The 17,197-nt window shown below is 33.5% G+C and overlaps 1 protein-coding gene across 1 annotated transcript; it reads left to right on the plus strand.

Annotated features, from left to right (window-relative positions):
- The first annotated feature begins 2,973 nt into the window (after positions 1 to 2,973).
- Positions 2,974 to 6,061, plus strand: LOC149926266 (uncharacterized). The gene is made up of 4 exons (XM_090161355.1): positions 2,974 to 3,028; positions 4,475 to 4,558; positions 5,291 to 5,413; positions 5,838 to 6,061. Exons 2-4 carry the CDS (start codon positions 4,498 to 4,500, stop codon positions 6,029 to 6,031), a joined length of 378 nt encoding a protein of 125 aa, XP_090017481.1. The 5' UTR covers positions 2,974 to 3,028; positions 4,475 to 4,497; the 3' UTR covers positions 6,032 to 6,061.
- Positions 6,062 to 17,197: the final 11,136 nt, after the last annotated feature.

Below are 17,197 nucleotides of genomic sequence, written 5' to 3' on the forward strand. Positions count from 1 at the left end.
AGGATACATTCCCAAGAGTATTTCAAATACCTTTTTGCCATGGAATTTGTATAGAGATGGAAAAGAACAGTTTTTCTGCCATAAAAATAAAAGACCATCAACTACTATGCTTGACATGCAGCTTTGCAAAAAACTCATGCCATCATGTGAATTGCTTAAAAAAACTCATTGAAGATGAAAATGAAGTTTGCATTGACTTTTTTGAAAACGAAATGGACAGCCAAGAAATTCGTACAAATGAAACTTATAGACGAAAGGCAGTTTCTTTTAGGTCAATATCATACAAACCAACAGTTGGTGACCAAGAAATATTTAGAAAAGGCATTTCCTTTTATGAAGCCATAGAAAAAGATGATATAGTCATTTTCCCACATTCATCCATTTGTAATTGTGGCTTTGAATTTAATGGTATATATAATTCTTTACATATTTACTATTCCTTACGAATATATTTGTATTGTACAACTCATTTTATGAGAAGTCTATAATGTTCCTTTTTGTGGGGATGTATGAAAAATCCAATACCCACCATGTTAAAAGTCTCAAACGATTCCCCATAAACTATTGAATCAGCTCTGAAGATAAGTTTATCAATACTTCAGCAGGTGTCTACATATCCCGTTGCACATTGCAGTCATATAATGTATAAGATCTTCTTCAAAGGAATTGTGTGGGTTCGAATCCTGGACGGCAGGACTGAACATTTTTATTAAAGAAACAAAAATTGTAATTAGAGAGAACTGATAAGATTTTTGAACACATTTTAATGTACATAAATATAATAATTTTTTTATCAAAAAAATAAGTTTTATGTAACTTTAAAAAAATTAAAATGATAAATTTACTGCTGCGTCTGGGCTGGGATTTGAACTTACAACATTCCGTTCCACGATTGAAATCTGTTGTTAATCGATTTGACTAAGCTTTAACAATTTTATCCAAAGGCGATTATTATAGACTTATGATTTTATGGAATCTTTTCAAAAAATTTACACAGAATTAATTATGTAAATAACTCTTATCTCTACAGAAAGTTTCGAATTCTTCTATGGAAGAAAAGTAGTGAAACTTTACTTATTGACTGTGGTAAAAAATTGCTATGGTATGTATAAAATAACATTCTTTAAAGGGACTTTCAAGAAAGACCTAGTCAATATGAAAAACGTCATTCAGTTGTAACTTCGGCTTCACAATGAACGGCGACCGAATGACGTATTTTAAATTGACTAGAGAGTCTCTTGAAAGTCCCTTTAAGGGGAATGAAATTGGTTTGAATGCTTTTACTTTTTTTCTGCAAGACTATTAGTTGACTTGATTAGGCACCGTAAATTGCAATTGCAATAATATCTAGAGGTTGTATTGTGTTTGTATTTGCCAGCTCTTAAAACATTATAGCAAGAATGAATTAACGTTAACTGAGAATATTCAGTCGCAACTATAGCCTCTCCCTTAAATCTCTTTGGAAGATATTATCTGCCTGGGGTGTAGGGCGAAAACCTGTCACAGCTAGCCATTGTATGACACAGCGTGTGTTAGCTGTGGAAAGACAAAGCTGGTTTTAAATTTTGAATGTGATGCAAGTTAACAGGGTACTGTTAACGTTAATTCTTGGACTATAATAATTATATATTTCAAATGAGGACCACTCTGGTGCCGTGCAAGATTCTTCTAGCTCCAAAGCGTAGTTGAAAACAAGTGATAAACCCTCTTTGCTTACTAGTCTTCCTCACCAAATTCAACACCACTTTTGTTGCCCTCTAAAATAATTTGAATTTTCTCTTGAATACATGTTTTTTTTAGTTCCATATTTTACTTGTTCTAAATGCAACTTTAATCACATATTTGACGGTAGTGATTATGCCGTATTAAATATGGGAACATTCCTTATTAGTCACCTGGTATTGCGTCATTATTTGGATGAGTTTGAATGTGGAAAGTAAGTTTAAACAGCTTGAACTTGGTGTATACCTCGTTATTAATGAATTTTGGGGGTGCCACTTAACCTAAACCTAATCTTTCTTGTAAAAAGTATTCCGAATATTCCAGTTGGTTATGAAATACTAAAGTAAAATAATCTGTACTTTGACCTAGACTGGCCCTTTACTCCTCACATGCGATATATTGCCGTTTTCCCAAGCTTCATGGACACACAGAAAATATATCGTATCAAAAATATCGATATGCATGGGATGCAAGTGCATGACTTACATAATCTATAGCAAAATTAATGGTATGCTTTTAACTCTTTTACTTTCACATCTTTTTTTTGTTACATAATCTATGTACATTTATGGTTTCTTTCCCCTACAGTGGTGACTGGTTCTTTGTGACTTTGACTTTTATGTAATTTCACTTTTTATAATTTTATACTAGGTTTACAGACCGAGTTATTATAAAATCGTCAAAAACCAGGAAATTGCTGTCGAACTTTTCTTTATCTACCAACTCAAATAAAATATCTCAAGAGGAATACGCTAAACTTCTATCTAGCCTGGAAATCTTTGAAGAGGGAAAAATTGTTAAAGATTTTATTGTAGCAATTGTCAATCCTGAAAATATTTGCTGTCCCCCCATTTACTCAAACCTGCTTCAAACTTTATCTCTAACTTCACCAATTTGTGCCTCAATTCCTTTTTTGCCCCATTAATTGAAATTTTAAACCAATCAATTTCAGGAGAACCCATTAAAAAAATATAACCGCTATGTCCTATTTAATGTTAAAATGCCCTCTATTATATAAAATAATAATTGATGTACCAGGTGAAAATTTTCCCGATAATATGAGTAGTATATTGCAGTTAATATTAAAATTTTCCGGTGCCCCCTTTCAAAGTTCTAACCAAATTGTTCAGACTTCGACGGAACCAGCTCGTGAATATGAAGATAGTTTATCTTTTTTCCCATCGTTGCCCAAAGTTAGGGAACGAGGATATTATGAAGCTGATAAACACACCAGACGATTGTGAAAAAAAATTCAATAAACATCCAAAGCTTTTGCCAGGTGTTTTCACGCTTTATTGTGGCCATGGTTAGTTAATTAATTTTTGTTTTTTAAAATGATCGGGTTAGAAATATGCATAAGCCTAAGGAAAGGTCTAAGCATTTATTAAGTGTGGAAGCCACACCTTGACTATATAGTCAAGAAGGGCAAAATGTTATTTTGGAGAACCAGAAGTACAGTTAGCAAGACCTGGGGCCTAAGCCCCAGAGCTGTGTACTGGCTGTACACCATGATCATCAGACCTATCCTGTCTTATGCAGCTGTGGTCTGGTGATTTATTCGGATAGCCAGGCCGCTCTTAGAGCTCTCAGCCAGTATAGTATTCTTTCTAAACTGGTTCTTAGCTGCTTAGATCTCCTCTGTGCTCTAGGGTTGCACAATAAAGTTCAACTTTGTTGGGTTCCTGGGCTTAAGGGGCATCTGGGGAACGAAAGGGCCGGGGACTTGTGCGCGGCTTGATCTCCAAGTTTATGTCAGATCGTCAACTCAGACAATGGTCTGAGATTGAGGGTCAAAGGCAGGCCAAAGAGTTTACTCTTGGCCCTTCTAGGGAGAGAGCCAGAGAATTACTCTCGCTCCCTAGGGCTAGTATTAGGATCGTTATTGGCCTACTTACAGGCCACTGCCATCTAAACAGACATTGAACTCTCATTGGGGTCAGTGATGACCCGGTTTGCAGAGCTTGTCTAGCTGAGGAGGAAACTGCCTCACATGTACTCTGTAGCTGCGATTACTATGCAGCCCAGAGGTTTGAGCATTTGGGTATGCATTGGTTGGAGACGTATGACGTCTCTTACATCTCGGCCAGGCAGATTTTAAACTTTGTGTCGGCAATAGGACTTATTTAGGTCACCCAGTTTGGGGATGCACAATGGACCTTAGGTCGAAGTGTTTTGGCTTGCCACCCCACTCAATAATAATAATAATAATAAGTGCTAGGTATTATCTACCTCCTAGTGGTGTAGTCATCAACTAGGCATTTCCCAAAAGTATTTCGCACAATGCTTAATGAATGCACATTTGTCCGCTGTGTATAATCCCAGTAATATGCGATGCAAAAAAAATTCAGCACTCACCTGTTTTTAAGCAGAGTAGTCGTGTTATTGAAAATTGAAATGCTTCCAACGTTAAAAGTATACCTTTGCAAACTAGTGATAAATTATTGAATCGGTACATTACATTGATAATAGTTCTCATTCTGAAGGTTGTTATTTTAATATTTGAGACTTAAATCTGTTTTATGGTACTTATCAGTCTCAAACTAACCCGGTAACAGAATACATCTGGAATAGAAAATTTTATTTCATGAAGATGGTGCACCTATCCCAATTAGATCTGCTTAATTTATTGCATAGACAATGCTGGTAACAAGGGGACTGTTGTGCTAGACCTTTGCTTAGGTGGACAATATTATAGTCTTATGATGTATGATATGACTTGTATAACATGCTAATTAGTTTCAATCATTTCTAGGTGTTTGTTATGGATACCAAATAATGGCCTTAGCAGAATCGGTAGATGTACCTTTTACAATATTAACAACTAGATTCCAAAAAGGTACTTTAATTTATTTGTAACTACAATGTTATTTTCTTATCTGTCTCACTGTAAATTGACTGCATGGCTGTAAAGCATTGCGGCCAGCTTCCATTGTAAAAATGTGAACCACAACTATGTAGTGAAATTTCAGGCAGTAAGGGGCATGTCTCTTTAAGTCTATGGAAATTTAAATTTACTTTAAAAACCATTGATACGTTTTTTTTTACATCAAAATTACTCGGCGTTGTATTGAAAGCACAAAACAATTTTATTATATCTACCAACAACACCTCCAGAAATTTCCAGATTTTCAGTTAGTAATGCATGCTCAAGCAAAAAACAAACAGGATGGAAAATTATTTTATGTTTAGGTTTAGATATTTTATTGCCACTCGGAAACGGTTCGAAAGATTTAAACAAAAATTGCCTTTCCAATCACCAAAAACAATTTTGTTCTCCTGAAAAATTAAATAATACTCTGAAAACTCCTTTTAATTATTTTTTTCAATAGCTAGACCGTAGATCATAGATAAAAAACTATATATATCAATAGAAGACTCCTTATTTTAAAAGTGACTCCATAATTTCAGTGCCCAAAGGCAGCACACGGGATCTGTTAAAAATAAAAATGGATGCACTATGTAAACTTTGCCACTAGGTGTCCCTATATACGTAGTTGTTTTATCTATACCCTGGATACTGTTTGACTCTGGTTGTATTTTAGCACTTTTTTTATTTGGTTATTATTAGCTCCAGATGTGGTGGTGTATGACCATGCGTGCAAGCTGCATGCATTTTCATTGAACAGGAGCCCTATGCAATTCAAAGATACCAGATTTTTAATAGACAGACTGCATTGGAAAAACCATGTTGGTAAGTTTTGACCAAATGTTTTAAAGAAAGTAATAAAATCCACTGCAGCGTCTGTAGCACTGATTTACCTTAAATCTACGCTTGTTGCCTGCTCCTCTCTCTACATACTAATTTTAGTTTTTTTTATAATAACTATATGGTCAAAGCTTTTCTCTCCCTTCTCTCACTCTTTATTGTTAAAACTGAAAGGCTGGACAAATGAATGAGATTATAATTTTGGGAAATAGCGACTAAAAGGTCTAAATTTGGGTTTCATACACTGTAACACCAAAAGTGCTCAACACACTAAAAATGTGTTTTGAACAATTAAGTGTTGTTTCAGTATTAAACTCTATATGATGTCCGCTATATGAAGCTCATATCCTTGTCCCTAGCCGGTTCGATATAGTCTGGTGATACCAACTAATTTTTTATTATTCCTTAGGCTGCTCTGTGGGTTACAATTTATCGGAGTGTACTGAATTTGTATCCCTGAATACTCAAGTGAATGAGCAAGTAAATGCAAGTTTACAAAAAATTAAACATTTTTTGTCATATATGACCCAAGAAAAGTTTATGAAGCACTGTGCCTTGTACCTATGGTTATATAATAGAAAGAAATTATCTGCTAGTGATTAGCAGTGGCATGTTAAATTAATTAAACATAAGTATGACACATTTTTAATATGATTATACCTTAAAACGATCTACCACAGCGAGAGCAACGTACCTTTTGGTTTTTAAAAATTTGAAATCAGTTAATAAGCAGTTATGTTAAAAAAATTTACACAAATGGGTTTCAAAAGTCAGACCCAGTACTGTGAAACTGCAGAAAGATCCGACAAAAAGTACAATGTTTGTATCTATCACTACGACTCCTTCCACCTGCTACAAAAGGGTAGATCAGTGCACACATAAAAACCCTGTCACTTAATCTCGTTTCTTAATTTAAATATATATAGCAAACAGCTAAACCTTTTTACTCCTAAATACTTCAGTTTTAAGTTTTAAATTCATAGTTTCTATATGAAAAGATAAACTAGAATAAAAAAATATATATTTATCAAACATGCATGAGTGTTTCTTAGTTTTTGACTTTTAAAAACAACTTTGGTTAAGCCACGTTTTGTTCATCTTGTATATCTGCCAACCTACATTTCATTTTGTTCCGTTTCATATGTAAAATATGCACTTCTAAATGATTACAGTATGTTAGATTAGTTCAAGATTCAAAAGTCCTATCCAATTAAAGGGACTTTCAGGGAACCCTCTAGTCAATTTAAAATATGTTATTCAGTAGGAACTCGTTTTGAAGCCAAAGTTATGACTGAATGGCGTATTTGAAATCAACTAGGTCTTTCTTGAAAGTTCCTTAAAGATCTTAATACAGGGCACATACAACTTACGACAAAATGTTTCCCTGATTTCTCAAGGTTTCTTTTTACCCAAATTTTCTTGATATTTTCAGGTGGACAGCCACAAAGATTTAGTAATTACCCATGAAAATGGTAAAATTTATCAAACATATGTCTATGGCAAAATAAATAAATTTCCTTGGCATACGATCTTGGAAATCTAGACCTTAGATTTGAAATAGCAGATGACCTCATCTCACTTTATTGTATTCTTGAAATCGTATTTTTATATATGTCGAGCCATATGAGTATATCTCTTGGTTTTTAGTAACAGAAGTTTTAGTATATATCCAGGGGCACCCATGGGGGGTAGCGGGCGCTTCACCCCCACTACTTTTTCCCTTTTAATCTTATTGTCTAAAATGTTTTGCATTTCTAATACAGAAAAAGTAATTCTGAACAAGGGAACCTTTATTGAATTGCTTTCTCGGACCTTTGGGTAAGGCTGACTAGACAGCCGCAATGAAGTCTTTTTGTACCATCTCAAATATTACCAAAACTAACTATACCGGCACTTTCTTGTTTTCTGAAATATTATTGGTTGAAGTAAACGCATTGAATGCTCATAGGCGACATCTGATTAAAGTAAGTGCAGTCGGTGGAAGAAAATGTGGAATAACAGAGCTCCTAACCAAAAGCCCTCAAAATACATTGAAATTATATTATAAAAATTCCAAAATTATAGGATAATTATAGGATTAAATAATTTATTTATAGAAGTTTTATGGGGTTAAAATATCAAAAATTCCAGATTCCTAGGATGCATTTATCAAGTCATAATATTACAAAAAAAATCAGAATGGAAATTAAATATCCATTCAGAGAAATCTAGCGAAAGCGCCCACTTTTTTTATAACGATCTCTGCTGGAACTCAGGGATCAAATTGGAAATTGTCTTTTATAATAGATTCGTTACTAAACCAAGATGATGAAATCCTTGACCAAACAAATTGGCCATATCCCTATAACATTCAAAGACATCGGGGAAACAGGAAACCATCTATAGCCGTAGATGAAGTTTGACTAAACGAACCGAGTAATTATTTTAATCCTACTCTTGAAATTAGTCCACTACTTAAAAACATTCCTATGCTTGTTTCTAGTAAGGGGCTCCATATTGCTCATTTAAATGTTTGCAGTTTACTTCCATATCTAACTGAGGTCGAATTATTGATAAATAAGCACAAATTAAATATTCTGTGTATTTCTGAAACTCGATTATGTAGATACAAACCTGATTCCTTGATAAACATTCCAGGATTTGGCTCATATCGAAAAGATAAGATAGAGGTGGGGGCATACTTATCTATTACTACCTTGATCTTCCACTCTCTATTAATGATCAAAATGAAGATGATGACTCGATATGGGTTGATATTTCCTTTAAAGGCATAAAATAGCTGTTTTTACTATAGCCCGGACAGAGATTACAAAAGAATGTCAAATCTAAAAATGATCATTGATCAGATCCTTCTAAATCACTACGAGCTAATTTTACTTGGTGATTTTAATTGTAATCTTTTAACTAAAAGTTTTTCTTCTGCCACGAAATGTCTGAAAGAAATCTTGGAAGATTTACATCAAATCGTAACTAAAGTTACTCAGCCAAAATCAAATACTCTAATTGATCATATTTATACTACCCATCCATCATATATTATTTCACATGAAAATCATAATATTGTTTTTTTGGACCACAACCTAATTATTTGTTTTCGAAAGCATAAATGCTCCAAATCTAAAACACACTTTGTAACTACCAGACGTTATCATAAGTTTGATATTTTTCGTTTTACATTAAATGTTTGTGAGAACATTATTACAAATGGTTTGCTTTTCGCCACTGATGTTTCTACATCATCATGCCAAAAACTTGGTTCTTTGATCTTGAATGCCCTGGATATTTTTGCCCCATTGATAAAAAGACGGGTGCATAGAAATATGACGCCATGGATAACTTCGGATATTTTGTATTTGATTGCTATACGTAATCTTCATTCAAGAAGAATCTCCGGACCAAATGGTGCTTATCATATTGAAAACTTCAGAATATTTCGGTTGTAAATGAAGTAAGGAAGGCTAAAGCAAATTTCTTTGCTAAAAGATTTGCGATGACCAAAAATTCGACAGAAACATGTAGTTTAAAAAATGAAACTATAAAAGGAAAAAAGAAGAAGAACCGGAATATTGTTCTGGAGTATGAGGGTGTTTCTTATCAATTATATATCATGGGAAAGCTTCAAAGAAAAATATTACGAAGTTAGAAATACTAGTGGAATTCTATTTAATCTAGTTTGTTAATATTGGTACCATTAAAAAGTATATGGATAAAATTTGTCTTTCAAAAGCCACAGGAGTGGATGCGGAATTCATTAAAAATTAAATAGCTCAACCTTTGTGTAATATTATCAATTATTCTATCAAAACTTCCACTTTTCCGGACTTACTAAAGACTGCGAAAGTGGTTCCTCTTTATAAGAAAGGGGAAGAAAAGGATCCAGATAATTATCGACAAATTTCTGTCTTTTGAGTTATCTGCCTTTGACTGATTTCTTAGATACAGGGCCGGATTACCCAAGGGGCACCAGGAGGTTTCGAAAAAAATAAAAGTACAAAAATTTCATCATTTACTTTTCACATTTTTTTTTCTTGGCGTAATTTTGGTATGTGTCCACATTTTTTGATACCATGTTAAGCAATCATTTATTAACGTCACTAAAATATCCACAAAGTCTACGTTGAAATTGTATCGCTCACCACTGAAAGGGGGCCACAGAATTAGCTTGGGCCTAGGGCCCCACTAGGTCTTAATCCGGCCCTGCATCGATAATAATTGTAATATCAATTTGTACCAAAATGGTTTTCGTAGGGGACACTATATACTAACTTACTTACAACTCATCTTATTGAAAATATTATTTCAATATTTCTTCCATCCGATATAAAAGCACTGCCTTTCTCTAAATTCAAACTTTTCAAAACTAATAAAATGTCTAAATGAACATCTACCAGCTAATTTTAATTGCGTCTCTATCAGATCGACTACTAAGCGTTATCTTTTGACAGAAAGATTATCTTTTTCTGAAATAGACCTGCCTTCAATGGTAAAGCTATTAAAACGTATTTGCTCAAAGAAGGCCCCTGGCCCTGACCTGATTCCACCTAAAATCCTAAAGGCCCTGTCCTTGCACCATACCTACAAACCATTATAAATCACTCTTTCTCTACTTCTACTTACCCTGAAGAATGGAAATGTGGACGTGTTATCCCTATCTACAAAAGTGGGGACCCCACTAATCCAGACAACTACTGACCGATTGCAATCCCACCTTGTGCTTCTAAGACCCTGGAATGGGCTGCGCATGACCAGCTAATACCGTACCTAACTACAAACAAATACTTGTACAAATACCAATCCGGCTTTTGACCTGGCCACTCCACAATCACTTGTGCCGTCTTCCTACTATAAACCATAACCTCTAGGCTGTGGTATTCATAGAAAGCGTTCGACACTGTCGATCATTCAATCCTATTAAAAGACCTTAAACTATTGGACCTCTCTGATGACGCTCTTTCGTGGTTCAATACGTATCTCAGAGGCAGAATGCAAAAGGTTGATATCGGCAACCACTCATCTACAAGCCTATCTACCAGGTATGGAGTACCTCAGGGAAGTATCCTGGGCTCCCTACTTTTCTCAATTTACATCAACGAAGCCCATCTTGCAAGTGGGGTGGCGGAGTGGTTAGCACTTTCGCCTCGCAGCAAGAGGAGCCGGGTTCGATCCCAGCTTGTGGCACTTGCTGAAAACTCGGAACAACTCCTTCTGCGTTGAGTTTACAAGTTCTCTCCCCACTGGTTTAAGGGGTTTTCCCCCGAGATCTTCGGTTTCCCCTTCCATAAAAACACAATTTTTGGGCACTTGTGAAAACCAACCATAATTGCTCGAAATAATGAAAAGAAACACAATTTTAAGCAAAATATATTGCTTAGCATTGTTGGATACATCGGGATCTTATGTACATGGTAAAAATTTTGGGTAAAAACAAATCAGCCATAGCTTGGCAAGACTTTTGGTCTCCAGTCACCTCATCTGCTGTGCCGGAGCGTAGAACCTGTGAAAGATAACTTGTACTAATTTTATCTGGCAAATGACAGATTTAAATTTAGTATTTAATACCAAAGCGGTGCATTTTGTACTAGAAATTATTCTCAAGTTTTTCTTCAAGTCGAATCATGCCTGTATATTCCAGTGAGCAGCTAGCATTAATGGTGCAATTATTTCTCGGTGAAGCTAATGGTAATGCTTAGTGTTAGGTATCTTAAGAGAAATCCCAGTTATCATCTATGGTTCCAACACGACAGAACGCCACCACATCAACCTCAGGCTGTTGTGGTGTATCTTGCCGCAGAGTTCTCTCACCGTTGGCCTCCAAGGTCTCCAGACCTAACACCGTTTAAAATTTTCCTATGGGCTTTCATAAAATCACAAATCTACCAGATGCCAGTGACTAGCATTGACGAGTTACAGCAGTGTATCATTGAAAGTTTCCGATTAATCACTCCAGATATGGTGCAGCGATCATTTCAAGAAAAGCGTCATTGTGCTGATACTTGTATTGCATCCAATGGAGTAATTATTCAGCCTTACCTCTAAATTTATATTTTTCTTTTGAATACTAAAAGATTTTTGTATGGTTGAAAAAGTTAAGTTTTTATAACCTATTGCCTCACAGTACCAATTTGTTATTTTTCTGTACAGAACCAAATTTATTTCTATCTTTTTCAGTACGCTCTAAAACTTTCTCGTTGAAACCTATTGGTGAATATTAAAAAATTTCAATACAATGATTATTATTCCAAAGTATTTCTAACTTTTTATGCAAATCCTACAAATTTCAAGTGTCTATATTAAAGTTTTTGAGAAAGATGCCTTTTCAGAGCAAATTCAGACACCCTCTATAATGATAAACCTACTGAATAATCTGATTGCTGTTATAATTGGTGCAAAATGACCACAACTGTTCTTAAAGACATCTTCACGAAAATAGTAGTATTTACAAAGGAAAAACCCTGAATTGTAGCTAGGACTCAAAAACTTAAAATATTATATATTTGACATTTTCTGGTAAATCGCAGATGGGGAATAAAAATAAAAACATTTAAAAACATAATTCAATCTGAGTATTCAAAATTAAAGGTACATAGACCACAAAAAATTATTTATATTAACCACTTTGTATTTATATTATATCAAAAGATATGAATATTGGACTTAACAGGTTATTTTTTATTATTTGTGGCCAAATTTGGTAACAAATATCTCCAAAACTATATTTTGTTCATTAAAAATAATTTGAAAGTCAGCTTTTTGGCCCCAAGCTACTCTTTAAACAAAATTTAAGAGGGTAGGGTAGACACCTCTGGTTGATTGGTAGATTATTTGTTTAACAAAATCAAACAGAAATTATGGCTGTTTAAACCATTTCTATGCAGATATATTTATTCTACAATAATACTGGGTCCAACACTGCACGAATCAGTAAATTTGTCAGCCACAGAAGCCCGCAACAATTTAGACTGGATGACCCTTTCCCAAAGAGCAAAATGCTATACTCTAAATATTATCCATAAAATATATCACCAAAATTACCCAAAGTATATCTTAGATATTTTCAAAACAACGTATGTTCAAAACTCTGGTCATTAAACAGTGTACACTGATGAGAATATCCAAATAAAGCTTTTATTATTATTATTAGTAAAACTAAGTTTAAGTAAGTCTTTCCACTTCATTGACCATCCGTAAAAAAGATTGGTCACGTAAGACAATTTTTGAGAGGCGAGTTAATTTGTTCATTTATTTGGCAATTGATTTTCTGCTATTTTTGTACTGCTCTTCGAAATATTCAGTGGAGTGATCATCTAAAAAATTAAAAAGATTACATGGATACCAAGTTTATTGAACACAAGAGGGGGTAAGTTAACAATTTTAGCTTAATTAAAAGCCAAAAGCAATACAATAAGCTGGCAAACTCAGTGAATGCAAACTGGGAAATTCATTTAATTTATTGGAGCTTCAGAATTTTGTCAAACTCTCATTTTATATTGAGCAGCGTGACACAAGCATTAAGGCTATATTACCAAAACATTATCCTCTACAATAAGCCCCTTTCTGGTAGGGATGCACCGATATATCAGCATATTTTTCTAATATCAGTATCAACCAATATCGGCTTAAACCAAAACCGATACCAATAAAATAAAAATATGTGATGACAGAAAAGCTTGGAGGGCACGCGCATGTTTCCATTAAATTGGTAGATGTAGTATCAGAGTTCTACATAATAATAAAATAAAAACTATGAAACCTTAAAACTTAGTTTCACATGCGCTCATTAGTTATGTTATTTCAGCAAAGTCTCAGCGAAAACTTGACCTAACCAATTCTAAGCAAGCAATTGTTGTGGATCTTCGTGAAATTATAACTGGTCATGTTATATCATATCAGAGTAAGTTCTATAGGAAGCCTATAAAGTACTCTTTTTTCGGAGAAACTCTCTATTTGGCCCAAAAATCAAGGGAAATACGTTAGGCCTACTCACTTTCGGTAACGTACGTTAAAACGCGTATAATTATACATAAGCCTTGCCTATTGAAAAATTATTAACCGGAAGTTTATCGCACAAAAATCATAGGTTTATAACGACGAGATAATTTCAACCCTAAACTATTCCTCTATTATATTTCCTTTGTATTATTTCCACGCTTTAAAACAAAGATTTTGGGTTAAAGACCGGATTTCTGTTTATTTCTCAGCAAGTACCTGTACCTCAACTTATCGTCTGCTTTACCTTAGCTTTACTCTTGGGGGGGGGGGGAAGCAAAGACTATATAACGCTTCGATTTGGAAGCAATGATGCAACGGATAAACAAATTAAATAATTTAAGTGTTTGAAAATGTAAATTATTCGAAGCTAGTCTAAAGTATTTGACCACAATTAAAGTGCTAAAAATAATGTATTTGCATTTTTGAAGCAATATATAGGAAAAAACGAAACATGATCGTCCCATTATTAACACAATTTCCATTTACCGCTCTCCAAGCACTAAGAACCCTCTGAGCTACACTGTTTATAAAAAGTAAAATTAAGGGATAACGAAAAGTGGACCTCAGAGCGCTCTGAGATAATAAAATGGAATTACCTCTTTTTAAGAAAAGGTATTTAATTAAAGAAAACCGACAGGCGCCTACTTAAAGACTAGTTAAATATTATTTTATTAATTGAATCTTACATTTAAGCCATTCAAACTATATTTTAATAGCCTCCTTGGCGTTATCTTAAAACTAATCTTTAAGAGCGCCAAACTAGACTTATCATCATTTAATATCATCATATATCATTTATTATGAAATACTTGGTATAATATAATTATATTATCATAAAATTTTAAATTTAAATATAAAAATATAAAAAAATAATTATTATTAAATTTTTTTGTTTCAAAATAATTGATATTTATTTAATTTTGATATTAATTGAACATTTGATTAAAAATATTTGATTTTAGTTACTAATTTTGGAAAACAAACAATATTTATATTAATTATTCTAATTAAGTAACCTGGCATTAAAAGCTTACATTTATTGTATACTCGTAGCCTTTAACAGTATTGTTAAGTGATGGCATCGTCAGAACAAATTTCGAGAATCGTTTTCCAACATTTTCATATCGCACACATTTTCTATAGATTTCAAAGCTTTTGCGATAAAAATTTAGGTATGCTATGTAGACTTGTAATCTGGAATCACAGGCATAAGAAGTACTCCCGTCTTATGGGCTTGGCTATACTAGCAGATGAGTTTGACAAAGTAGGAAAATCTCGTATTTTAGCCTTTAAACAATAGTTAACCAATAAAAGTACAATTTTATTATTTTAAACTTCTAAGTATTTGTTTTTTTTCCCGATAAAATAACGTTTTTGCTTGGAAATATGCATAAATATTAAAGTTTTTGATGTTTTTAACAGATTCCCAATTTAAAAGTTTGTTCGCACTGGGAAGCTTTTGCCAATCCATGGCCAACTTCGCGCTCTCGGCCAACCTTTTATGAATAGGAAGTTGTCGGTTTCCAAGACTTAGAAGTGTGAACAAGAATTGAAGAAATACCTAAAAAAGCGCGGGAGCTGGGAAAGCTAACAAATTGGATTCGTGGAAGTTGATGCAAATTGTGAATTTAGGATAACTCATTTAATAAGTAATTAATCAATTAATGAACTATCCTCTTTAGGATAATTTTTTTATGTGTAGTTATGTTTAATCTAATAGTGTTTAAAACCAAATTGCATAAATTTCGTTAACAATTAGTTAACTAATACAAGTACAATTTTATTATTTTAAACTTCTAAGTACTTGTTTTCCGAGCATACACCTTTTTTCTTTGAAAAAATACTTAAATATTAAAGTTTTTGACTATTTCGATGATTGTTTGAACAGTTTTTTCGCGCTGGGAAGCTTCGTCACCCTATTTTAAAACTGTAATTGCACAAGGCTTAGAAACGCAAGGTGTGAATAAGAATTAATACCTAAAAAAGAGCGGTAAAGCTTAAAAATTGGAATCGTGGAAGTTCATGTTTAAGTTGATGCAAATTGTGAAATAAAGATAATTAATTTAATAAGTAATGAACTATTCGCCCTAGGATTTGTTGTTTTTTGTCTATATGGTCTAGCAAAAGAAATATCGTTTAATTATAGTAGGAACTTGGATTCATTATTTAGTCCTAGTTCCTATAATTTATCTGAGATATAATTTCATATCCAAGATATTAGCATATTATCAATTAATTAGTCGAAGGTACTACAATTTTAAACTGATCAAGTAGCGAATTATGTGATTGTTATGAAGTGATAAATCAGTTAATTTTCTAATTTTAATACCTCCACAGATTTCTATTAGATGTATCTTGTACAAATATATATTAAAATATATTCTTATACTGCCAACCAAGATATGTATAATATTTAGAAAGTTTTAAAACATACTGCAATAATCTGCAAAGCTAATTACTGGGGTAAGCTGTGGTTACAAATCATGTTGCCTGCTCTACTCAATGTTGGCCAAAAACATTTTTGAAAATATCAAGCCATTTATTCGTTTAGATTGGTTTTTGGAAACTGAAACCCATGAATAACATAATTTATAGCTTGGGTTACTTATTATTCTATTTAAGCAGAAACTCAAGCTCTGGAGAAACAAGTTTGTGGTTGAGATTTTCTTGTTTAAGCGGATAAACTTACAAGGAGCTAGACTACCCGAGGTGTAACTCACCGATTTTCTTTAAATTCAGGGATTAATAATTCAGGGATTAAGTAGACCTTCACGTAACTTAAGAAACCCCAAAGGGAAAAAATGCGATAATATATAAATATTCTATGTAAATTAACATAGGAAAATTGAAGATTCCTAAATTATTCAATTTTTTTTAAACAAAGGTGGTTAATTGTGGGTATAAATATCAAATTTGATATTTACCCAAAATTAACCAAATTGGTTTAAAAAAAAATTGAATAATTTCGATTTTCCTATGTTAATTTACATAGAGAAATATAATATTTTAGTTGTCAAAAACGTTTTCGGTTGCCATGGTAAAACTAAAGCCCATCGCATTTTTTACCTTTGGGGTTTTTTAAGTTACGTGAAGGTCTACTTAATCCCTGAATTTAAACAAAATCGGTGAGTTACACCTCGGGTAGTCTCCTTGTTAGTGTCTTAAATTACTTTGATTGCTCTGTTTAACCAACTAATTATTCTTGAGTTTAGGTGTAATGGAACCATTTTAATAAAATACAAATTATTTTTTTTGGAGAACAAATTAGGGTTTCTAAAATCCATTTTCTAGTAAGTTAATTTACCGAGTTAGCAACTTCCATGTTTCATGCAGTCAGTGGCGGACTGGGTCTAATATTTTGGGCTGTCAGAAGACAAAGGGCTCCAGCTTTAACAACTATGAGGCTATCATGTTTGAGGGGCCCACTTCATGAACGATCCGTGGGGCCTACCTGCCATCGGGCAGGTTCACTCTACGGCCCGTCCGCCAATGCATGCAGTGTGGATATTTCTTAGCAACTAGCCAATACACTTTTAAAGAAATTGATTTTAAATACTTCAATGGTTCAAGAGTATAGTCCATTCAGTTAGGAAGGGATAATCTTAGTTTCTAAGAAAAATGCAAAGCAATATTGCTGAACCACATAGCGCGATTTAACTTCTTGGAGCTTAAATGAATGTCAAACAGAAAAGAGTGTGATATCATTGTGTCACACGCTATTTATTAAACAACCTACCTATTGAATTATGCCATTTTCATGCCTTTATTTTATTCGTCTAT

Source organism: Leiobunum rupestre, chromosome 10 (genome assembly GCF_980474605.1).
Source record: "Leiobunum rupestre chromosome 10, qqLeiRupe1.1.hap1, whole genome shotgun sequence".
Lineage (NCBI taxonomy): Eukaryota > Metazoa > Arthropoda > Arachnida > Opiliones > Sclerosomatidae > Leiobunum > Leiobunum rupestre.